This window comes from Cucumis melo, chromosome 1 (genome assembly GCF_025177605.1).
Source record: "Cucumis melo cultivar AY chromosome 1, USDA_Cmelo_AY_1.0, whole genome shotgun sequence".
NCBI lineage: Eukaryota > Viridiplantae > Streptophyta > Magnoliopsida > Cucurbitales > Cucurbitaceae > Cucumis > Cucumis melo.
In genome coordinates this window covers 16,235,950-16,260,346 of record NC_066857.1, presented here as the reverse complement: position 1 = coordinate 16,260,346, position 24,397 = coordinate 16,235,950, and the positions used below count along the sequence as shown (strand labels likewise).

At 32.9% G+C, this 24,397-nt stretch overlaps 3 protein-coding genes and 1 long non-coding RNA gene across 9 annotated transcripts; 1 reads left to right on the top strand and 3 right to left on the bottom strand.

Annotated features, from left to right (window-relative positions):
- Positions 1-616: 616 nt before the first annotated feature.
- Positions 617-3,585, bottom strand: LOC103490266 (protein CHAPERONE-LIKE PROTEIN OF POR1, chloroplastic-like). Of its 2 annotated transcripts, none has more exons than XM_008449706.3 (3): positions 3,138-3,585; positions 1,785-2,145; positions 617-1,027 (listed from the first exon to the last, which is right to left on the bottom strand). In XM_008449706.3, exons 1-3 carry the CDS (start codon positions 3,465-3,467, stop codon positions 852-854), a joined length of 867 nt encoding a protein of 288 aa, XP_008447928.1. In that variant the 5' UTR covers positions 3,468-3,585; the 3' UTR covers positions 617-851. The 2 variants fall into 2 exon arrangements, with proteins under 2 accessions (XP_008447928.1, XP_016900466.1); XM_017044977.2 differs by having other exon boundaries at positions 1,785-2,100; positions 3,138-3,576.
- Positions 3,586-7,289: 3,704 nt separating this feature from the next.
- Positions 7,290-8,155, bottom strand: LOC127151020 (uncharacterized). The gene is made up of 2 exons (XR_007823688.1): positions 7,899-8,155; positions 7,290-7,539 (listed from the first exon to the last, which is right to left on the bottom strand). It is a non-coding gene; the product is annotated as an uncharacterized LOC127151020 (long non-coding RNA).
- Positions 8,156-9,176: 1,021 nt separating this feature from the next.
- On the top strand, positions 9,177-15,827 carry LOC103490265 (V-type proton ATPase subunit B 2). Of its 2 annotated transcripts, XM_017044998.2 has the most exons (16): positions 9,258-9,332; positions 9,518-9,570; positions 9,673-9,740; positions 10,077-10,132; positions 10,212-10,310; positions 10,580-10,639; positions 11,186-11,297; positions 11,401-11,609; positions 12,027-12,155; positions 12,239-12,376; positions 13,344-13,494; positions 13,589-13,671; positions 14,697-14,744; positions 14,838-14,891; positions 14,985-15,068; positions 15,168-15,827. In XM_017044998.2, the coding sequence occupies exons 3-16, from the start codon at positions 9,683-9,685 to the stop codon at positions 15,351-15,353; spliced, it is 1,467 nt and encodes a 488-aa protein (XP_016900487.1). In that variant the 5' UTR covers positions 9,258-9,332; positions 9,518-9,570; positions 9,673-9,682; the 3' UTR covers positions 15,354-15,827. The 2 variants fall into 2 exon arrangements, with proteins under 2 accessions (XP_008447926.1, XP_016900487.1); XM_008449704.3 differs by lacking the exon at positions 9,518-9,570 and having other exon boundaries at positions 9,177-9,332.
- A 3,479-nt stretch (positions 15,828-19,306) lies between these two features.
- LOC103490264 (uncharacterized) lies at positions 19,307-22,771 on the bottom strand. Of its 4 annotated transcripts, none has more exons than XR_007823686.1 (5): positions 22,564-22,771; positions 21,646-22,321; positions 21,347-21,529; positions 19,832-19,927; positions 19,307-19,734 (listed from the first exon to the last, which is right to left on the bottom strand). XR_007823686.1 is itself a non-coding variant. In XM_051090238.1 (4 exons), exons 2-4 carry the CDS (start codon positions 22,309-22,311, stop codon positions 19,904-19,906), a joined length of 873 nt encoding a protein of 290 aa, XP_050946195.1. In that variant the 5' UTR covers positions 22,312-22,321; positions 22,564-22,771; the 3' UTR covers positions 19,307-19,903. The 4 variants fall into 4 exon arrangements, 2 of the variants coding, with proteins under 2 accessions (XP_050946195.1, XP_050946206.1); XR_007823687.1 differs by having other exon boundaries at positions 21,646-22,313; XM_051090238.1 differs by having other exon boundaries at positions 19,307-19,927.
- Positions 22,772-24,397: the final 1,626 nt, after the last annotated feature.

Below are 24,397 nucleotides of genomic sequence, written 5' to 3'. Positions count from 1 at the left end.
TTTCTAAGAATTCAAAAGTTTGGTTGAATAAAAGTAAAAACAATATCAAAGAAACAATGGGTGAACAAAGTATGAATTTTAAAACCAAATCATTAACAAACAAACCAAAATGGTTATCAACTATTTTAAAACCAAATCATTAACAAACAAACCAAAATGGTTGATTAAATTGCATTAAAAAAAAACAAAACTAATTTTGAGAAATATTGACATCGAACTCAAATGGAACTCAAGAAGAAAAAAAATATACATAACTCAACTAGAATAATACTTAAACCATCAATTTTGAGGTCAAATTGTCGATTCTCCCACACTGTGTTTGTAGTAAAAAGAAAATTTATAAAATTGGAAACTGCGAAGAAAACAAAGATGTAGGCCTAAATCTATCTCCATCATGACGCTTCGTCCCATAAAATTCTTATGATCACAAAGTGGAATCAAATTCTTTTATATATTTATACTTGGCCCTGTATTCTTTTCACATCCACAATCTACAGCTCAAAATCGTATCTTGCATTGCAGACACAACTAAATCAGCATTGAACAGAATCGATATCTCTTTATTCATGTCTCAAATTTCTAAATAAACACAGCACTAAACTGTAGATTTTATAAGTTTCAAGAACTCACAAAGAGTTGACATGGACATCTAAACACTTCTTGGACAGTAAATTGTTCATAACTATGTCAAGAATTGTATAAGTTGTAAATTACAAGAGTCATCTGTTATCCCTCTGTACAATATGCATGTTATGCAACGATACACATTCTCAAAAACCTAATGTATGAACATGTGAATGAATTTACATTGTTATAGAGTTTTAGCTTTAATTCCAGTGCCTCTGTCATCCCTAACTCAAGTAAAGAGAGACTAAAAATTGAGAGAAGAGAATAAATTCACTTATCACAGCGAAAGGAGACTGTAAGCCGAGGAAAGGAACGATTCCTACTTGCAACCAATTCTCAACTGTTGAACCAACTACTGCACCTGCCACAAGCCCACCTATGACTATGATGGATGCTTTTCCTGCAAAGCACAACAGCGGAGCTAATTGAAAATATTATCATATGAACATTGCACGATCTATATGGCTCCAAGGTGTGAGATCTGTATATCTCGGCATAATTTTGTGCACAAGAAATCAAAATCATTTTATTTCGGTCAAGATTCCTGTATATATGTCATAAAATAGTTTAAATAACCACTTGTAGCATAAAAGAATATAGTTTAAATGCCATTTTAGTCCTCATATTTTGAAGTTCGTTCAATTTTAGTTCATATATTATCAATGGTTCAATTTTAGTTCTTGTACATTAAATAAATTTTAAATTTAGTCCCTTAGAATTATTTTTCAATGAAATTGGTTAGATAATTATAATAATTATTATGTAAGAAAGTGCAATATCTGAATATGTTTTCAAAATTGATGGTAAAAATGCTAATAGAAAACAAAAGGTTTTCTTAAAGAAAAAACCAACAATAAAGCAGTAATGAGGATAAAATTTAAGATCGATTGAAATTACGAATAAAATTATTTCGAAGTATAGGAGGGAGAAAAAACACCCAACTAGAGGGAAAAACATGTTCCTCCAACCATCAAAGTTTCCCTTTCTAAAATCAAGTGAAGAACACAACTGAAGTTCTATTTCAGAAAACCTCGATAGAAATGCAAGCAGAAAATGGTGCAATTCCTTGATTGTTCTCCAAATTCATGAAATTTTAGATGTTTTCAATCTTGTAAAAACTAAAAGCATAAAGAATTGTCATTAGCAGAACTCCTTACCAAGCTTCACGTTTCTTTTGGTCATGAAGTACAAGGAAGCTCCAAAGCTACTTGCTAAGATTAGTCCAGGAACATCAGCCCCATCATATTTCATCATAGTAGATGTGGCTGCTCCATTTACATAAGTTAAAACCATCAAAGCTCCATATACAACTGCTTGTATGCCAAAATCACTAATAGTTGGCGTTTCAATAGACAATTGTGTGTTCTTCCGTGTAGATTGGAGCCACTGAGGCATTAAGCGAGTCTTTGACTCCTTGATGTGTTTGACATCAGCATAAAGTATCCTGCTACTCACAACTTTTCCCGCTCGCCGCTGAGTCAAGCTTCGCATTAGTAACATGTCATATGCAGCCTCAATCTAAATCACATTACAGAAGCAGTGACCAACAATGGAGAGACAAGGTTCAAGATACACAAGTGAACTGAAAGACTATACCACAGATGATTGAGATTATATCGAAAAACATATATTGAATTTCAATCATGTAACAAAACCAAATAAAAAACTTTGATAAGTTCATGTCCAGTGCCGTTAATAATAACAACTGAACTGCAAATAAATCTACTAAGCCATGTACAGTATTTTGTCCAAATACTGCCTAGTAATAAGGATTTGAATACCGTTAAAGAAGTCAACCATTAAAGATAAAGAGACAACCTAAAATAATAGAGAATCGACACATAAGTTTACGTGGTTCACTAACTATGTGTTAGCAACGTTCACGGGGATAGAGATAGAGATGGAGCAGTTTTATATTATTAGATAGAATAATATCGGATTAAGATAAGAATACAACTTAAGTCAGCAAGACAAGGAATTCCAACATATACAATGTTCGAATCTAATTGTAGAGCCATGCAACTTTTCTTAACTCTTCATCTTAGCCTCACCAGTTCCCTCTACTTCCCTTTAGGCTGATTCAAACTACATTTTATGAATAAAATATTTTTCAGACTTATAAACCTTCAAGGACCTAAAAACGAGGCAAAAGAAACAAAAGTGGGATTAGAAAAAAAGTTCAGGGCTTCATAAATTGGACCATGTGGACGGAGTCAGAGATTAATTGACAGTAAACAGGTACAAATAGTTAAAGTGAAAATAGCCGAATGGTGTAGAAAAAACAAAAGGAAAGCTCTACTCACTCAAGGAATTCACAAGCTCCATGGTGATCAGATTATGTACCCAAAAGAACAGAGAGAACAAAAACAAAAAGATCGTATGAATGATTACCAAATCAATCGGACTTCGAAATTTTGAATGCCAATACTCAAATCAAAGGGGACGCAATAGTTACATCCCTAATTAACCAAAAATGCCCAAACGAAGATGAAAAATCAATCTCCTTCTACCTGTGCCACAGTTTCTTCTTCGTCCTTGCAATCGGCCAGAATCGAATTCCTTGCACGAAGAATATCATCGAACGAGGCCGCATCAGAAACTCCGAGAACCTTGAGAGCGTTGTCCACGGACATCTCGAATGGCGTAGAGTCGTCGGCTCTCGAGCCGGCTTGCACCAGCGTGGCCGTCATCGCCGGCGTTTGAAAGACTTGTGAAATGCTAACGCCTTTCAATGGAGTAAACTTTCCGAGGAAGGTAGAAACGAGACGGTGAGCTGGCAGTGTAGGAAAGGCTGCGCCGCCGGAAAGAGGGTTGGGACGGACGGAAAGAGTGGCTGCCATGGCTTTGAATTGAATCAAAGTGAATGTGTGCGTAGTTTACAAGTGTGAGTGAGCTGAACGAAGCATGGATCGTTCGACGAGGATGCGCCAATCTTATAGTACGCTCTTGTCAAACATTGTATTGAGTTTTAAAATTCTAATAATTAAATGAGTCTAAAAATTCTCAATTACATTATTTCATTTGGATAATAAGTTTTAAAATCTTATCCAATTTTAACAATGATTTATAAATCTTTATGAATTTTTTTAGTAATTATTAAATCATATGACATTTTCTTATAACACTATTATTCATGAAATACATACAAGTATTAAAAATGCAAAAAAAGAAAAATATTGAAATGTATAAAAACTCATGAAATAGTTAGTACAAAACAATTATCTTATCTTTGTAAATATTTTTCGATTTCTTTTTTTTTTTCCAAATATTTAAACAAACACTGTAGTTGTTAAAATAATTTTCACAAACTTATAATTTTTACGTTAGACGAATCCGTATATTCTAGATTTCTTATGTTTGGGAGGTAGTTTTGCTCGATTGATAGACTCAAGTTATCATTCGAATTCGACTTTTTAAATGTTTAAAACTATCTTTTTTACACTTTTTTTAAATACTTAAACCAATTTTTGAAGGATTATTGTTCTAAATGAGAGGGTTTAAACTCAATATTGGTACTTATAATTTTAGTTTTTATTCATCGTGGATTCTAAACTTTTTAGTTTTTATATTTTTTCTAAAATGTTTGATTTGGTTTCTATATATTTTTAAATCAATCCTTTTGTTCTGAGTTAGAATTTGAACACAAAATGATGTAGGACCAAATCGACAACCTTTTAAAATTAAATGAACGAAAAAAATAAAAAATAAATGATTTGAAAATATAAAGACTTAAGTAAAAAAACGAACCTATAACAATAAAATTGTTTATAAGATGTTCTTAAAAGTTGAATTGAATTTTGCTTAAAGTTGCCTCTAAAATCATAATAAATATTATTAGTACTTTTAGAAGTAGTTTTATTTGCATTAACTTAAATTTTGGTCTAAGTATAAAACAACAGTAACAACAAAAAAATTATCTCACAAATTTGTTAAAATGTTAGAAATTGGTTGGAAGAAATTGAGAGAAAATATATTATTTTAAAAATCTAGAATAAGAAGGATTATGAAAGTGCACAAATTTGTATTATAGTTTAAGAAAGTCTTAGTCAAGAATAATGTCAATGCAAGGTTTAATTATATACCTTGAAACATAGTGTTTCGATATAGAAAACGAATTTTGACCTCTAAGTTAAACAAATTTGAATATTAATAAAGGCAACGTTATTCAAAAGTTGATGAAATTATTGTTAATTAATTTTATGAAGGGAAGTTTCTATTATGCTGACTATTGTGTATGTATGATTGATGAAATTAGTTTTATATTGTTAATTATCTTTTATGAAGTCAAGTTTTCATTGTGTTGACTTTAACGATTTGTGTATATACACATAAATAGAGATGGGATATTTTTCTTCAGAAAAAGAAACAAAAATAACAAAAGTGGACGTGACCTTGATGTTAAATCGCAATCTTCGATTGGAGAAAGAAATTGAATAAAAAAGAAAAACTTTCACAAAATCAAATCAATTTTAAAAGAAAGAAAAATGTAACGCCAAAACTCAAAAATCACCTCAAGAACTAAAACCCCCATTTTTAAATAAGAATCTAATAAAAACGTCTTTTTCTTTTTTTTTTTCTGAATTAAATATAAAAATAGAGAAATGTTTTTCAAATTTATACTAAATATCTTTTGAATACATCAGATGAATTTATACTACTCTTTTTTACAAGCTTTTGAACCCAAGTTTGCAAAAGTTGAATTAATAATATTATCTATCTGTTTGGATTGACTTAAAAAAAAATATGTTTGAGTAAATTTATTTTTATTTAAACTCATTTTTATGAAAATTATTTAAAATATACTTTGAAAAATAGTATGAAATAATCAAATAAACTTTTAGTTAATTCTTTAACTGTTGTAATAGTTAAAGGGACAGCAGAAAAAATAATACTGAAAACTTTGGTAAATCAATTCGGTAAATGTCGCCTACGTCTGGAAACTGTGCACAACCCTAATGAGTAATATTATTACGATTCACATTAGTCAATATACATTAATACAGCAAGTGATCTCTGCTCAAATATATGACTATTTTAACATGCTTATTAGCTTAAGACTTTAGGTTTCCCTGAACATGTGAGTGCATCTTCTTGATGATGTCTTCATACTCTCCTGAGTGTAAGGTGACTTCTTTGATCACGGTTTCATCTTTCACATTGCTTATCATTAAATCATCATAGATCAACACATTGAGACCATAGATAGATTATCGTACTACCTTCTTCCGCTCATAGTTACTGCAATGCAGATTTGACTAAGAGTTCCAAAAGCTTTCTTCGTTCGTAGTCGTACCAGAACTCACAAATTCCGTAGTGTTCCTTAAAAATAATCTCAAAAAGATAATATATAATATAAGATTTCTAAAATAAAGGAAGGTATTTGATCTTTTTGGAATTAAATAACTCATTAATAAAAGATAATCTCATAAAATCTTTTTGACAAAATACCAACGCACCTAAGAAAAATTATTATAAGGGACTTCCAAACACTTAAATTTTTCTTTTAAAATAACTTATTTTTTCAATTAAACTAATCCAAACATCCAATAAAACAAATTTAATACGTTCGATCAAACAAACAAAATTTATCCTTAAAAGAACACTCCCAGAGTAACAGAAGTTATAATTCTTAAAAAAAATAACAAAAGTTTACTATTGAATAAATTTTGTGAAGATGAGTTTAGCGAAATGATTATTATTATTACTTAGATTTGATTCTCCGTCCGCCCTGCAATTAGCAACAGTTATGGAATATTGGGGTGCAATTATTGTTGCAATTTTGATTTTCATCTAAAAGTTTAGAGAAAATTTTGATACCATTCTAGAAGTTTAAGGGTCAAATTATTTATCCTAAAATCAATTTAACCCGTAAACTATCTTAAATCAATTTAACCCGAAAACTATTTTAATTAACTAAAATGTTAAATCATTGTTGGTGAATCAATTTATACCTTTAATTAAATTAATATTTCTTTTTAACCATTATTGCATCAATTTTATGTCTAAAATTGATTTATTTTAAAAAAGTTTAAGATTCAAATTCAGTTTGGTAATATAAATCTATAAATATCAATTATTGATAGATCTAAATTTGCATTATATCTAGTAAATATTTTTAATCCTTTTATCGTTTATAATAATTTTTTTTGGAAGATTCTTTTTTTCTTCATAAACATGATATTGTGAATAATAGGTCAATTGGGTTCCGTTTAGCTAGTACAATAACCATTAATGAAACTTTTTTCGATTAGGCTTTTGCAACCTAAACATGGTGATCAATTGGCAGATTAAATAGAATTTTTCTTTGAATATCTTCGCTTTTGGAGTAGAATTTATATAAATTTCAGATTAGTATTAAAATAGTTCATTAACTTTTGTATATTGTTCATAAACAATGCAATATCTTTTTTTCCCTTAAAAAAACACAAGTTGAAGCTTGAAAAAGGCATGTTTTGACCATTCAAATATAAATTATACAAAGGAAACCTTTTGCTTACTTTTTGAAAATAACACATGCATTAATATTCTTTTCAAAATAGTGTTTGCTAAAATAACACATGCTTTAATAATTTTATTTTCCTTTTGTTTGGAAGAGAAGGTGTAGATCTAAAGTCAACATGGCTTTGAAAGGTATATCATATAATGAGAATGAGTCGAAGATGGAGGCACTTAGATTTTATTATAACTGGTATCGTAAACAATGCGTTAAGATTAGAATCAGGCGCCTGAATCTGGACGCTAAGACCATGAAGCTTGAACATAAACTTGAACACCTGATACTTTAATCGCTTTGTAATTTGGGTGGCTAGACTACATTGCTCGGTGCTTGTCGCATTGAAAATGACACACCTAGACCTTTTCACCTAGATTTTGCCGCTTGGGAGTTGAACGCCTAAAACATGCGGCCTAACTCTATAAAACAGAAACTTGTTAAGGAAAAGACTGAGTTGTGTATCACGTTCTCTTTAAGATGTTTTATTGCGCTACTTGGATGTAGACAATTCTGATATATCAGTGTCTTCAAGATAAAACAACCAAAAATCAATTGGAGCTACACAAGAACCGATCAGAATACAAAACACTCTTTGATATTCTAGCTCGAAAACAAAACATAGAGAAAGAAGATGTAGAGAACTTCATGAGAAGTGTATATATAAATATAAATATATATATATTCAAATGAGTAGTAGAGAGGCTCTTTATATAAATGTTAGTTTGCAGGATTTCAAATGGTTTTAAAATAAATAACATTTCAATGCCTCAACGTCTACCTGAAATCGTTGTCCTTCAGAAATTGTCTAAAGCATTCAACAATCAACACCATCTTTTATGAGTTGGTTGATCTATCGAATTTGACTCCAACCTTTCGACCTTCTTTTTTAAGTTCCGAACTCCAGCTAGACAACATTGATCACCAAAGTGACCTAAACTTTACACTTCTCAAAGCACTTTCTTAAAACCCCCACTTGATCAATTTCCAAAATTATAAATTTAGGCTTACAATATTGAATATATAAACATCACCTAAAAACCAAAGGGTTCGAATCTATGAGAAAAAAGAAAAAAGAAGAAAAGAAAAGAAAAGAAAAAGAAATGGAAGCTTTGAATCTACAAACCAAATACCAACAAATGGGGACATATGAAGCCAAAAAAGAAAAAAGAAAATAAAAAGATTCACGAATTGGCCCTTCGCCAACGTGCACCCATGCAGATCACGATGTTAGGATAAAGATTTAACTTTCAATACAGATCATGAACCGGGTCCCTTAGGGTATATTTGTCATTTTACCCTCTCCAAAAAGTTAATGAACAAAATTGCTACTCGTGGACCAATCAATATTCGCCACGTAACAAGAACATTTTTTTACCCCTCAGAAAGACGCTACGCAAGAATCTCTTTATAATTTATAGTTACCAATATTTTCCTCCATTTCTTTACTAACCTAACCTCACTTTGCATTTAATAAAACTCAAATATTCTTTCTATTTTTATTTATAATAATATCCTTTTTTTTCTTCTAACCATTTATTACCGTATCCTTATTTCATAAATTAAATCAATGCCTAATATTTGTAATGAATTTCTCCTTCACCAGTTGATTTGAAAAATGTTTATCAAGGTTAGGTATTTTTCTTAAAAAACGATTTTAAGTATTTTTGGTTAAATTATAACTTTTTTAATTTTGTTATATTTTGGTCCGTATATTTTATTTGTTATATTTTAGTTTTATATTCTTTTGTGAAATTACAAAAAGCATACTTGTAGTAAAAAAGCTATTATTCTTGAAAATTTTCGATAAAATAAGTTTTGAATAATGGATTTAAGTTTTATTTGAAATATATGGATTAGAATTAAATTATTAACAAAATCAAAAGCCAAAAAATAAAATAATAATTTTAATATTTTTCAGGTTAAAATATGATTTTGATATTTATAGTTTATGATATTCTAATTTTAATTATAACTAAAAATTTTGTTTTGGATTTTAAGGTAATTTTTAATTTACTGTGTCTACGAGTTACGACGAGCTGTTAAAAGAAATAAGGAAAAAAGAAATATTAGGAAGTGAAATTTAGTTTTTTTGTTCAATTATTAATAATAATATTTGTAGTCCGTCAGATCCCAGTTTGCATCTCTTCGCTGCTGTCCACATCTCTCCTCGCCTTCGGTTCCTCTTTCAGATCAGGAGAAGCGAAAACAACAGGTTTGAATCTTCCTCTTCTCTTTCAGATCCATGATCAATTCCCAAATGTTCTTAATCTTCTTTTGATTGCCTCGGATTCTCGTTTTCCTTAGCAATATGTACTTATATTTGTCTCTTCAGGGTTATAGGAGTTGATTACACTTGTTTGATCTGAACTTGCTTTTTTCTGTGGTCTTGAATTGTAGCCATTTGATTTCGAGGATAGTTTTGTGTTCTTGTTGTTCTTTGGTGATTGGAGGTGATTTGAGTATATGTGTAGCTATGCATTCAATTGAGTTTTGTTGTTAATTTGTTGCAATTAACTTTTGGGGTTTTGCTATCTTTGTTCTTGGTGTTTTAGTGATTTAAGTATGGGTGTGGAACAAAACAATCATGATGCAGAGGAGGGAACGCTGGAGATTGGAATGGGTAGGTTTTTCAATGCCTTATCCTTTTTTCACATTTTAAAACCATCATAGTTGTTATTGTTCGTAAAGTTCATATCCAATGCAATTCACTTTCAATCAGAAAGGATAAAACCCCAACAATCTCTAGAAAGCTACTGAAGAACATAAATGGCACTTACAATCTCCAAATTAACGCTCTACACAAGTATCATGATTCATCAACCAAAATCTATAATTCAATGCCTTATTCTTGCTATCATTTTTTTTTCTTTTGATCAAATTAATATAAGCTTGAGTTGCAAAGTTCTTGGAACCTTTGTTCTGTGTAAATGATTTTTGATTGGTTTTCTTGCTGCAGAATATAGAACAGTCTCTGGAGTTGCTGGTCCCTTGGTTATTCTGGACAAAGTCAAGGTATGGATCCTCTCTCTAGTTTTTCAAGTATGTTTATAGAGGATCTAGTGACTGACTTTTTCTTTTCTCAAATTGCCAGGGACCTAAATTTCAGGAGATTGTTAATATTCGTCTAGGAGATGGAACAACCAGGCGTGGTCAAGTCCTGGAAGTGGATGGGGAGAAAGCTGTTGTTCAGGTTATCTTCTTCAGAGCCTTTGTGTCTTATTTACAGTTTCACTATCATTCTGACATCCTTCCTAAGATTGAGGTTGAGGGAATGATGTGCTCTCCTTCGTTTGGGTGCTTGTTTTTAGATTATACACTGGTTTTGATTAATTGATACTTGATGTTTTTTGGTTACTTTCTACAGAGATTGTGCTACCTCACTTTCTTTTTGTTGTTTATTCATGGAAAGCAGTTCATCTACTTATATTCTTATTTGGCTATGTTGTTTTACATTGCCAGGTATTTGAAGGAACATCTGGAATTGATAACAAATATACAACCGTGCAATTTACCGGAGAGGTACAAACCCTATATGAAATATAATAATTAACGGAATTTATCTTGTCAAATGAATTTGCGCAAATCTCTCTCTCTCTCTCTCTCTCTCTCTCTCTCTCTCTCTCTCTCTCTCTCTCTCTCTCTCTCTCTCCTTTTCCTTTTTCTCTGTGAACCGTCAGTCTTGTGCAAAGGGATTAAATAAGAAACAGTTTTGCAAGAAGGAGACAAACAGTGCTAGGTTATAATCACTGAAGCTCATAAATGGACCAACAGCCTAGCTTGTGTCCAAGGTTTTTTCTTAAAAACATGTCTATTCCTTTTTAATCATATGTCCAGAGAGTACTTCAAATTATCATCTAGCTCCATGATTACCTATTATCTTTTTTCTTTTGTTTGGACATCTATTTTTGTGTAAATTCTGCTGCTAGCCACCGGGTCTTGGAAAATCGAAATTGATAAAGAAATTCTAGGGTGTATCTCTTTTTTAATTCATTGAGGTTTTTTATAGTTTAATCTTGTTACACTTAATTTTATTGCTCATTACTTCTGTCTGTATCTTATTTGTAGGTTTTGAAAACTCCAGTCTCCTTGGACATGCTTGGGCGAATTTTTAATGGTTCTGGAAAACCCATTGATAATGGTCCTCCTATCTTGCCTGAGGCATACTTGGATATTTCTGGTGTGTTGCTGGAAATCCAGAGAATCATTTTCCTTCTTTTTCCATTTCAGTAAATCCAGTTTGTTATATTTTATTTTTCTTATGTGCTGTTCTTCTTCCTTAGGGAGTTCTATAAACCCTAGTGAGAGAACTTATCCTGAAGAAATGATACAGACTGGAATTTCAACAATTGATGTCATGAATTCCATTGCTAGAGGGCAAAAGATCCCACTTTTCTCAGCTGCAGGTCTTCCTCACAATGAAATTGCTGCCCAGATATGTCGTCAAGCTGGCTTAGTAAAACGGTTGGAGAAATCCAACGATCTTCTTGAGGTATGGGCTACAGTTGTATAATTTTGCAGGCATGTGTTTTTTGCTTTCTGAAAAAGCCAGTTTGGAAAATGGGATTGCATTCTAGATGTGTCCTCTAAAGTTTTTTTTATTTAAACTTTCCAGAGAAGAGACTATACTTCCTTAAATAAATGTGTAAAATAATTTTGTAATGATTAAAAATAGAATGAATTTGACCTTTAAGTTCTAAGAAGTTTCCATCAAATTATAAAGGATGTAATCTCCTAGCTTTGCAAACCAAATTTGCAATTCCATGCAAGTTACTACAATGCTGGAATATATGTGAACTGGATAATCGATTACTGGTTTTAAGACAGTTCCTTGGTTTATTGATTTAAGAATCTTGATGCTTGTTTTAGTGAAGAGAGATCTTTTTAAACTTAAAATTTTGATTTACAGGGTGGTGAAGAGGACAACTTTGCCATTGTTTTTGCTGCTATGGGTGTTAACATGGAGACTGCTCAATTTTTCAAACGTGATTTTGAAGAAAATGGTTCAATGGAGAGAGTGACCCTATTTCTGAACCTGGTATTTTTCTTTACACATCAACTGATGATACTTTGTTGTGATTATTTATTCTTAAATGTTGGAGCTGTATTTTCTTTTTACAGGCTAATGATCCTACAATTGAGCGTATCATCACTCCTCGTATTGCTCTTACTACTGCTGAATATTTGGCATATGAATGTGGGAAGCATGTTCTTGTCATACTGACAGATATGAGTTCTTATGCTGATGCCCTTCGTGAGGTAATGCAATGATGCATTTACCTTTTAAGTTGCAGTTTCTTAACATTATTCTACTTGACTCCCTGTAACCTAAGAAGCACGGATATAGGTACGACACGGACACAACCACATGCCATTATTTAAAATTCTTGGACAAGACACGGCACCTTGCCGCATTTATTAAAATATTTATTTTGATAAACATATATCAATTTTATAGTAAAACAAAATTCATAGTAAATGAATTGATGCATCATGCATTTATATGCTTATAAAGGCTTTGCTTGATGTATTCGACACTAAAAAGTTATTGTTATTGTCATATGTAACTAAATGTGGACTAGGTGATAACATATCTTTTAGGGCTTTATTTTGATTGGATTTTTTTTTACCTAGGACCAAACTTGTAGTTCTATTGATTTTGCCCTTAAAAAATTTCTTTTAGTTGGTGGCAGCTTTCTTAAATTAACAGAGTGAAGAAACTGATTACCTTAACTAACTAAATTATTATTTTTCTTCTCAAACTAATTTAAAGAGCATATAATCTGTTAATATCATTAAAATTTCAGAATTCCAAAATAATTTCAGAATTCATTCAAAATCCTAATAATTGTGGTTGGCAACATTCAAGTTTGGAAGATGTTCCTGATAGGTACTGAAATAAACTCTCTTCATTACAGAATACTAAAGTATTACATAGACTTTTCCTCCCACGTGAGAGAAACACGCACACTTCTAACTGAAAGGTCACTTACCCATCCTTACAGAATAACTTCTTATTTAAACACATAATTTTTAATAACTGTAAAACAACACTTAATAACTGTAAAACAACTCCTTTCATAACTAATATCTAATTACCAAAAACTACGGAAGATTATCATCCTGCCCATTGGATTATTCACCCAACTCACTAGTAACCAATTCCTTGCCCTTTCTTCCTCTACGAACATAATGATGTGAAACCGGTGGCCGACTTCTTTTGCAGGTGTCTGCTGCACGAGAGGAAGTGCCTGGAAGGCGTGGATACCCTGGTTATATGTATACTGATCTTGCTACAATCTATGAACGAGCTGGACGTATTGAAGGACGTAAAGGATCCATCACTCAAATCCCAATCCTCACCATGCCTAACGATGGTAATGCCTCGTCAATCTGTGCTTATTGTCTTATTAAATGAACTTTTTCTTTAGCATTTTAATTAATTCTTTTGGGGTTCTTGTGGGTGATTAGATATTACACATCCTACTCCCGATCTTACTGGTTATATCACTGAGGGACAGATCTATATCGACAGGCAGCTCTACAACAGACAGGTCAGTTTGTGGTGCTTAAGATTTATATTATATAACTTGTTTACTAATTGCAATATATATATATATATATATATATATATATATATATATATAATATCAACCATTAGATGTAATCATTGGTGCTATCTAGGTAAGATGTGTCATGATCGTGTTTTTAGGTGTATAGCGAGCATGCAATTTTACATTTATTATAATCAGAAAGACGTTAGGTTTTTAGAAGAAATTGAGCAATTTTATGAAAGTTGAAATGGGAATGTAAAATGTTCGTGTTTCACTAAGATTTTTTTTTGAAAAAATCATAAATACATTCAAGTTAAGATTTTAATAAGAAGAAAATTGATGCAAGCCATGCCAAGAGAGTAGCTCTGTTTAAAGGTGAGAAATTTGGATTCCCACCGGCCATTTTGTTGAACTCAGAAAAATAAAGTTGTACATATCTTTTCTTATCAAAACAACTTTTATTGCGAAGATATGTGAAGTACAAGCGCATGCAAAAAGAAAACCCCCAAAAAATGAAACACTACTAAAGGAAAGGGATCCGGTTGTACAAAATAGAATCTATAGAACAATTATAAAAGCTCTTTGAAGTTGAAGCACAAAGAGAAACATGTAATCTAATGAGGGACCAAACATTTTAGGAGTCTCTCTCCGAAACCTCTAAACACTGTTATTCCCTCGCTCCAAAGATCCCACAAAATAACATACATATCCTAGCAAGCAGAAAAAACCGGTCCTTTTCATGTGAAGGTGGATGGTGGAGGAAATTTTCAATCATAATCTATTCTCTATGTGGCTTGGCCATGGCTCTTTAGGATATGAACTGTGACCTACTGCGACATTTTGTTAAATTGTCACTCCATGAATTAGTTTACCCAAAGAAAAATTGGAAAAGCTTTTTACTAATAGTTTTCATGTTGCCAGAGATATGAAGTTACTTTCTCATGAATTTATAATCAATGATAATTGTTACTTACAAGTATTCTTCCTGACTCTGAATCTCATAAATATCTTCTTGGCTTGGCCAGATATACCCACCAATTAATGTCCTCCCTTCATTGTCTCGTCTCATGAAGGTAATTTTCTTCCGTATTGTTTGATGATATTTTAGAAGCATAGAAGCATAGACTAATTCATAATGTACTAAAAAACATCCTCTTTGACTGCAGAGTGCCATTGGTGAGGGAATGACCCGTAGGGATCATGCTGATGTATCCAACCAGGTGAGCTTTCTTTGTTATAGTTTTACAGGTCCATCTTTGAGCCAGCGATAGAAGTTATTTGTCTTAAAAATCTATGATCCCGCAAACCTGCAGCTCTATGCAAATTATGCAATTGGGAAGGATGTTCAGGCCATGAAAGCCGTGGTCGGAGAAGAAGCACTCTCTTCTGAGGATCTGGTATATTATATTATATCTTTCTTTAATTTCAATGCAAATTGTTTTACTTGAAAAATTCCTTTCTGATAACAACAAACTAAAACAACTTTCTGAAACCAGCTCTATTTGGAGTTTTTGGACAAATTTGAGAGGAAGTTTGTCACTCAAGGAGCTTACGATACTCGAAACATTTTCCAATCACTTGACCTGGCATGGACACTGCTTCGTATTTTCCCTCGTGAACTTCTGCACCGTATACCTGCAAAGACTCTTGATCTGTTTTACAGCCGAGAATCTGCAAATTGAAGAACCAAAGCTCTTATATACCCTTAAGAGGCCGCGTAGATAGATCATAATGAGCTTGGAGAAATGTTATTTTCAGTCTCTCCCCCCTTTCAGTTTTCTTCCCTTCCCTTCTCTCCATATTGCATAAATTCAGAGTGAAGAATAAAAGACCCAAAAAGAAAAAAAAGTTGTGTCCATCTCATTCTCACAGTTGAGCCTCTTTCCAGGTGAAGTCAGAATGGGAACTACATTCTTTTAGCAAAGAACATCAAGCTCTTCCAATGTTTGTATAATGTTTAATTATTTGTTGGATTGTGGCATCTGTTCTACTTTAGGGCATGCTCAACAACTTTTAGGGGCATCTAAGTTCTTATAAAAAGGCCCTTTCCAATTCCTCTTTCTTGTCTATTTATATAAGTTGATGTCATATCATATCTTGTATTCTGAACAGTTTTGAGAATTCCTGAAGAGTTCAGTTTGATGTTATTATGAATACTCCTGCTTGTTGTGTTCTTTCCTTCTATTGTAGCATTATTAAGTCAAAATTAGTAAGAATAAGATCAAGTTGGAGAGAATATATTACAAAAATGGATGGTTCACTTTCTCAACCATGATTTAAAAAATGTTGTAAATTCCGTCATTATCCTAGCTTAATGGATAAGACATTAATCAATGACAGTATAACTTCTTTACCCAGGCATAAAAAAGCCAAAAAAGTATGAGTGAGAACTCTCTCTTCTCTCTCTTACCCTCCCCTCCCCTCTCCCCACCCCGAACCCAACACCACCACCTATCAACTCTCAATAACCCATCTCCGTCATGACTTCCGCTGTTCCCCCACTGCCATCCTCGTACCTCACTCGATCCATTCACATTAATTGGAAAATCTTCACTCGACAATGCCACAGAAGGTGATTCTTACCGTAACAAGGGAAAACTTCTCAAATTCTAAAGCTCTCTCGGAGAGCAATAAATTGGATGGCCTCTTCTTTCAACTCCCTTCTACCATCACACAGGCCGTCGAACCAAAACCTTCATACCTTCAGATGACCATAAACGGGACTGGTTCTCCTTCTCACTGATCTCTGATTACCAAACCGCTTCATCAAAAAGCACAGACAAACCCATGAACTACAAAAGGACCGTCCAAACAAAACCCAATTAATACCCCAAGCCAAAAAAAATCACTCCCTACTCAGCCCATTATCCCAAAGCCTCGAATCATAGTCTTCCACAAATTCGATTGGCAATCGATGGTGGTTGTACAGATAAAAAGAACTCAGGACTCTTGATCAGACATTTGCTCAAATATTCAAATCAACATGACCACACGGTATTCCATCGATCTTTTTCTTGATGACAAAGCATTATTACACGTCTACGATCCTGTAAAACTCAGGGACAACACTGATTTGTTCAACCTTGGAGATTACGAGATTAATTTTTTTTAATGCAAAGACCATGTGGTTTGGATAGACATAACCATCCACATATGTAATCTTCCCCATCCTCTATGGACTGAGGATATCTTGGAGAACAATGCGGGAGATATATTGTTACCTTAAACCAATCTAAAGAAGGTCTCAACCTCGCGGTTGCATAACTAAAGATAAACCAAATGGATCTATAGAGATGTATATTTATCCCACAAGATCAGGGCCTGCAAGAACCAGTTCTGAATGAGATGGAGAATCTCCAAATAAGCGAGAAATGAAAGGAATGGAGCTTACATTTTTCCGTTTACATTTCAAGGTCAAGGTAAGGAATGTATTCACCATTCCGAAAGAAATAAATTTATTTATTTATTTAAGTATATGTTTATATATTTATATATATAGTATATGTATATATTATATATTTATTATATTTATATTTATTTATATTTGTTTATCAAAAAGAAGAAAACAAAAACAAAATGGTAAATATTCTCCTACGGGGAACCTGATCCCCACAAAATCTCCTCCATTCTTCGTGGGAAAATTTATGGGATGGGGAATGGTATAGAGGGGTGGAGGTGGGAATAGGGACGAGAGGGGTGGTGTCCAATCCCACCCCGTGCACATCTATAATTAGAATCCTAGTGCGAACTAGAAACAGATCTCCGATTTAATAAAACCAAGATCTTGGGAAGAGCACAGCAGTTGACAAGATCTTCCTATTTATCAGTGAAATTATTTTTGATAAATCCAAAAATAAGATAAAATTAGGAGCGTAAAGAGTTTTGAAACTATTTCTCAATAATTTAATTTTTAGGACAAATAAGTATATAAAATATCCATAATATCCTTACAACAAAATCTTCTTTTCATTTCTATTTCACTCAAAAAATGGGAAACAAGCTTTCACTCACATTTCTCTAACCTATTTTCTTCCAAGCGTTTTGCCATTCCTTAGAAAAGAAATTTGTAGCGACTTTTGGACAAGCTTCTTTATTCTAGTAAGCGTTCATGTTTTTTTTTTTTTTTTTTTTTTTTTTGTAATATAGATAATCCACTTAGTTTTTGGTGTTTGTTCTTCTAGTAAAATATAAACCTTAAATATATAACCTAAAATCAATTTTTTAATTGTTCCATGATTTACAGTTGTTTGACATATTTTAGAAAATTATTTTTGGAAAACTGCAATAAAATAGAACAAATTTTATGATGTTAAAGAATTTTGAGACCAGTTTTTAAAAGGAAAAGTTTTTGGAACCACCATTTACAGATAACAAATCAAAGAACGGATTTATTGAGTTTCTTATTTGTAATGATGGTTGAGTTTTCTTTCCTAAATACCTAGCTTCATAAAATGATATTTCAATTGAGTTTTCTTTCCTAAATACCTAGCTTCATAAAATGATATTTCAACTCAATTCCTGGGCCGTTAGACCACATATTATAGTTTATTCAGATCATTGAATATTTTTCATAAACCCTAAACCAAACAAAAATAGGATATAAAATATCACATGCATTTCGGTCTATGGTTTTTGATAGCACAAGCGAGAGCTCAATAGATATGACTCATCAATTACTTCCAAAGAATGATTCATAATTTTATATGTTAAAAGAACCAAAGAAAACCAATCATAAACAAGGATAGTGTTCAAGGATAATATCCCTTCTTAAGAGGGTATTGGCCAGTGGTGTCAGGTGTGATTACTTCTTAGATCTCTTATTTGAGTAGCTTGCTCCTAATGCAGGATTTCTACCCATATACTAGTTAAGTTATGCTCCTGAGAATGTTGTACCTATTCTTCGTGGTGTTAATAATGACATTATCCTCCCAAGTCAAATTCCACCATGTCAATCATCCAAATGAAATTGAACATACCCAAAATTAAACAGTTCTGAAGTTTGAAACACTGCGACTCAGTCTCAAGAACTCAATGACTTCATTTGGAAGAAAAATACATAATTCAAACTCAAACCTTGTGATTTTTCCTACCATTGAAACCGAATTACATAAAAACTGAAGTAACTAAAACATAATAATTATAGAACAGCCAGTAACAATCAACGACTTCAAAAACTAATATCTGAAATAGCAGCCAAATATTATGCCAATAGCAGCAAAACGAGCACTTTGAGGATAAATTGCCAGCTTGAAACCAGGAGCAAAACACATCACAACCAAATCCACTCTTCTAGCTGGTGGAGGGATCAATGCCAAAATCTATCATGGTAAGAGCTGCCACTGAGGAATTGAGGGTATGTCTCTTTGCTAGCCATAATATATGAAATTGGACCCTACTATAGTGCAACTTATAACACCAACTCTTCGTGTCTGCATGTCGATTTTGAACCTCAAGGTAATGTATGCTAAAGTATAAGATTGTGCTATAACTATTAGTTACCAGATCGAGATTAACGATGACTTGTATCAGTAAAGATCTGCAATGCTTCACTGAATGCTAACGTAGTGCTTGCTATTTGACTTGCTGTAACTTTTTACATTCCCAGAAGCAAAAAACAATTGAAAACAATATCATGTAGCTATCAACTCAACAATGCCATAAAATAAATAGAGGGGAAACCAAGTGAACAGAGTGTTAAGAGTTAGAAATGTTCGATGATACAAGTACAGATGAGAAATTATACAATGCTACTAAGGATTACTTCTACAAGAAGTAAAACTAGCTAGCTACTCAAACCTTTTGACTTGTATGAATCATTCAGCCTATAAACGACCTTCAATAGAGTAATGGAATAAGATACAGTACAGCACTTACAAACAAAACTTCAGCAGTATAAACGATCCTCGTAACTTGAGTGTTAGTTCTTTCTGTCAAGATTTATTCAATTGAATTGCTATTATGAACAAGAGTCAGATTATTAATGAGAAAACTTTACTTGGTATCGCTCTCATCTTGACCATGATTCTCATGCATAAACCACAACTGAAGGTACCTCTCAAAGGTCTGCAGTTAAAACAGTGACAAGTTGGGAAGATAATTCCTCAAACTATATAGAAATTGATTCAAACCGAAAAGTAGCATCAAGAAACTATTCTTTCACCTCAACATCCATGACAAGGGTGTTCTCAATTCATATGGTGCTACACGTACAACTGATCCTTGTAGCGCTAACTTATTGTTTTTGCTTCTCACCAGCCTGTTAAGTTAACAGAAGAAATTTAAGGGTAAAAAATGATAGAGATAATAAACTACAATAAATGGAGAATATTTTTATGCTCTTTGAAAATGAAAGTATACTAAATAAAAAAGTCAAAAGATTACGTATATACTTGATGAGTGGCTTAATATTAGCTCCTTTATCTTTTTTCTACAAGTTGATTAATACGAGTTAGGAGATCCTAAACTAGGTAATGATACTGTGCTCCCCGACTAACTTGGGTAGCCTTTGTTTGAACACATTGAGAATGCTGAAGGACTATTTTTGGAGTGTCCTTCATTCATACTTAGTGGAAAGTATTCAGTGGTGTTATCAATATATGATGTCTTTAATAGTCAGTATGGCCTCTCCTTCCTGGCTCTTATTTCAAAAGGAAAGATATTTGTCTTATGGTTGAATGCTATTAGGTCTACGTTTGGTTTGTTTGGTTAGTTATAGGTATTCTAAGATAAAACTACTCAAATTGGAGAGATTTTATCTTCCCAGCTTAATTTTTGTTTTGGCTTTGATTTTAATCCCTTTTGCACTTTTGTCTTAGGCCCTCAGTATGCTCGTTGTTGATTCCTTTGTAAGGCTAGTGATCTAGTCTTTTCGCCCTATTTGAAAGGTCTGAATATATAAGCCTCAAGCGATTTTCGATGTTATGTTTTGAAGGATATGATGAGGACGCTAAGGGGGTGTCAACCTAGTTGAGATGTCGAGTGCGTCTATTGATCCAAGTTATGCTTTATGCTTGACGTTCTTTGTATAACCCTCATGTCCTTAGAGCATTAGTCTCTTTCATTTACAATTATATGAATAAAGAGACTCATTTCCTTTGAAAAAAAAAAAGGTATTCTGTGGTGTTATTAACATGTGATGTCTCCAATAGTCAATTTAGTCTCCTTCGTAGCTCTTGATTCAAAGGAAAGTTATTTGTCTTGTTGCTGAATGTTATTATGGCTACCAATGGTCTGTTCGGTTGGATACAAATAAGATAAGTTTCAAAAAGCGAGTAGATAAGTAACGAGAAATTTGTCTTTAGAGTTCTTGTTCTAAAGTCTCTACACAACCGTTCTCCCTTTTTCCTTACTTCCAAGTTCCACCCATACAGTCTACTTTGTGCAATTCATTTTCAAGGAAAAGCTGTATTGCCCTGTGTTTGAATGCTATTAGTACTATTTTTATGGTTTGTTTGGTAGAGAGGAGCAAGAAAATCCTTCAAAAGAAGAATAGAGCAGAGAGCTGGGCGAAACTTTTTTCTTAACCGCTTTTAATACCTTCTTTTGAAGAACTTATTCTTAGATCAGTTATGACCATTCCCCCTCTTTATTTATCTTCAGTTGGAACAATCATGACCCTTAGTCTCATTACTAGCAAGAAAATAAAAGTTAGAAGAACTTAGAGAGGGAGAGATACCTTTTGGAGTTTCTTTAAAATGGAATCTTCAAATGCTTGGTAACCAGCTCCTACCAAATTATCCAATCGATTATGTTCCGGTGATCTCTCAGCACTGGGCATCTCAACTGAAGAAACCGGTTGAAGAGGCAAAACTAGCAAAGGGTTAGATAGATCACCAAGCACAGCCCTAGTAGAGGCAACCTGAAAGACAACATAAAACCCAAGTCTGATTACTATAATAGTTCTCGTTATAGTTTTAGAAAAAGCAAGCTAAACAGAGAAAACATGAGGAAAAAGAAGTTAATGGGAACACTAACTGCAGCATCTTTACTCGACATTACAATTACTGCGGAACTTTTCTTCTTGTTATGCCTAATAACAACATCTTCAACCTCACCAAACTTCGAAAACATCTCTCTTAATTTCTCTGCAGTGTAATCCTCACCAATCTTCTCCCACGAAACCTTAAGCATCCTCTCTTTGTCCATTGTAGGTCCAGCATCACCATCACTCTTCTTTCCAACTCCCCCAGTCTCCTTCTTTGGTGGAAATGTTGTAGGTGCTCCTTTCTTTGCGTGCATTGCTCGAATTCTTGCAATCTCTTCCTTTAGCTTTCTGGCAATTTTTTCTTCCTCTTCTAGCTCTTTTGCAGCAGGGTCGGGGGCAAATGCAGATCGTTCTCTTGCTTCAAGGTCCGTCATCATTTTCTGGCGTTTAGAATCACGTTCAGATTGGCGGCGATGCTGCTCACGCTTAACTCTTAGAAGATCATCAAATAATTTCCTTGCCTTCTCATCCTTTAGAATCTCGTAGGATGACTTCAGCGTTTGGAAATTGGCATGGGCATTTGGATCATCTGGTCTCTTGTCAGGGTGCAATTCTAAAGCCTTTGCTCTGTACGCTTTAGATATCTCTTTCTCTGTCAGCTTGGCACCTTGCTCACCCGAAGGTAACCCAAGAATAGCATAATGATCGACGTCCATATCTGAAAGACTTTAAGAACAACAAATTTCAGATAAACCATAACCTAGGAAGCACAAACACCGGCACGCAACACGACACCGCGATACGTTAGAGAATTCATATAGATTTCAGCATCTCCGTTGGGATTACGTACTAATATGGAGTTATAAACAAAAAAGCAAATATACATATATATATTCTGTCAAAGCAGTCGAAACATTCCTCAAACATTGATTATTGAAACACAAAAAAGAAAAAAGAAAGGGAGAAACCTTTAAACCAAGACAGCAAGTAACCAAAACGGAGGGCGAGCGCCGCTGGTCTGATCGGAGTTTCAGTCGCCGAAGTCGTCTGATCGGAGAGGGTGATGGCGGTTGCCGGCGTCGTCCGATCGGCGGGGAGGGGCCGAACGTTGAAGATTGGAGAGGACTAGACGAGAGTGAAGGGTGCTTAGGGTTTGATCGAAAGGGGTAAGCAGGTCTTTATTTTTTAATGATATTAAAAATGCCAGCGTGTCCCTTTCCACGTGTCTTCAGCGTGTCAAAAATAACATATTTTCATTGTCTGACACGTGTCAAGTGCGCGTCGGTGTAAGACATGAACCCTCTCCGTGCTTCATAGACCATAACCATAAAACATTCCCACATGAGTGAATAGCATAGGATAAATAACGATGAGCACCGACGATCTAGCATAGGTTCGGGGGCTGCCTCTCAACTTTATTGCCTTTATATAATATATATAAGAAAAACTACTTAATTATTAATATTTATTATTAGCTTAATGGTTATTTTGATTGTCCGCCCTCTTTATTTTTCTTATAGCCCCATCAATATATTTTCTAGATCCGCCACTGACAATGAGTATGGTGTAAGAATAACTCGATGATTCGAACTACTCAATCCATATTATATGGATTGGTTTGAGTTGGTTTAAAATGTAGGTTAGGTTTGATTGAAAATTTTAGTATTTTCTTTGGTTGGGTTGGGTTTCGGATTGAGGTTGAAAATTTCGATTCAACCTAACTCAACCCAAATTGATATATATATTAGAAAAAATACATAATCATATAGATTGTATCAACATGATCGTGTAATTATTTTTAACGATGAAGAAAATACTTCAATCTAAATGATCGTGTTAACCATGCTAAACGATCGTGTTGACTAAGTAAATGATTATTTAAATTTTAGATCATATCGATACGATCATATAGTTCTTTTCAAATAATTGAAAAAAAGAATTCAAATTTAAACGATCGTGTTGATCATACTAAATGATTGCGTTGACCATCTTTTTAAATAGGTAAGTGATCGTTTAGATCATATACACATGATTGTGTAATTGTTTGAATTTAAGTATGTCTGAAACTTTGAATTTATGAATGTTGAACATATACAACAATTTTAAACTTTACAAACATTAGGAATGAAAAAGAAAACAATACAAGTCGACAACCCATTTAACATAGGGTTGGGTTGGGTTGAAAAATTTATTCGGGTTGTCGATCCAACCAACCCAAAAGTATGGATTGAATTAAACATGTCCCCCAATCCAACTCAACCCCGAATTTTTTTTAAGAACTCGCAGACAAACTAGCATTTAAATTAAGAAGGATGAGAAATTGAAATAAAACTCATCAAAATTTGAACACTAAAAAAGAATTAAGTTAAACGGTAAAACTCAATTAACATAGATATAAGACAAGCCACAAAAAGTAGACTATATTATTAAGGAAGCTATGAAAACCATACTATATTTTCAGTACATGGAAGAAAAATCTATCAATCATAAGAAATAAACCTCAAGATGATATTATTATAAATATAACGTAAATAATAGACATGTTTACTTATTTGAAAATAATAAAATATTTATTTATTAACTTCAATTCATTTTTATAACTTTTCTATAAATATCCATCGAAATTGAATTTCTATAAAATTAAAACTTTGACATATTCATCAACATCGATATTTCAAACCTTGTTTAAAACATAAAATTCAATAATATCTCACAAAATTTCAAAATAAAAATTTCTTCTTAAAATATACTAAAACAATAATTAGTTAAATAAAAAGCAAATTTCAAACGGATAGATCTATT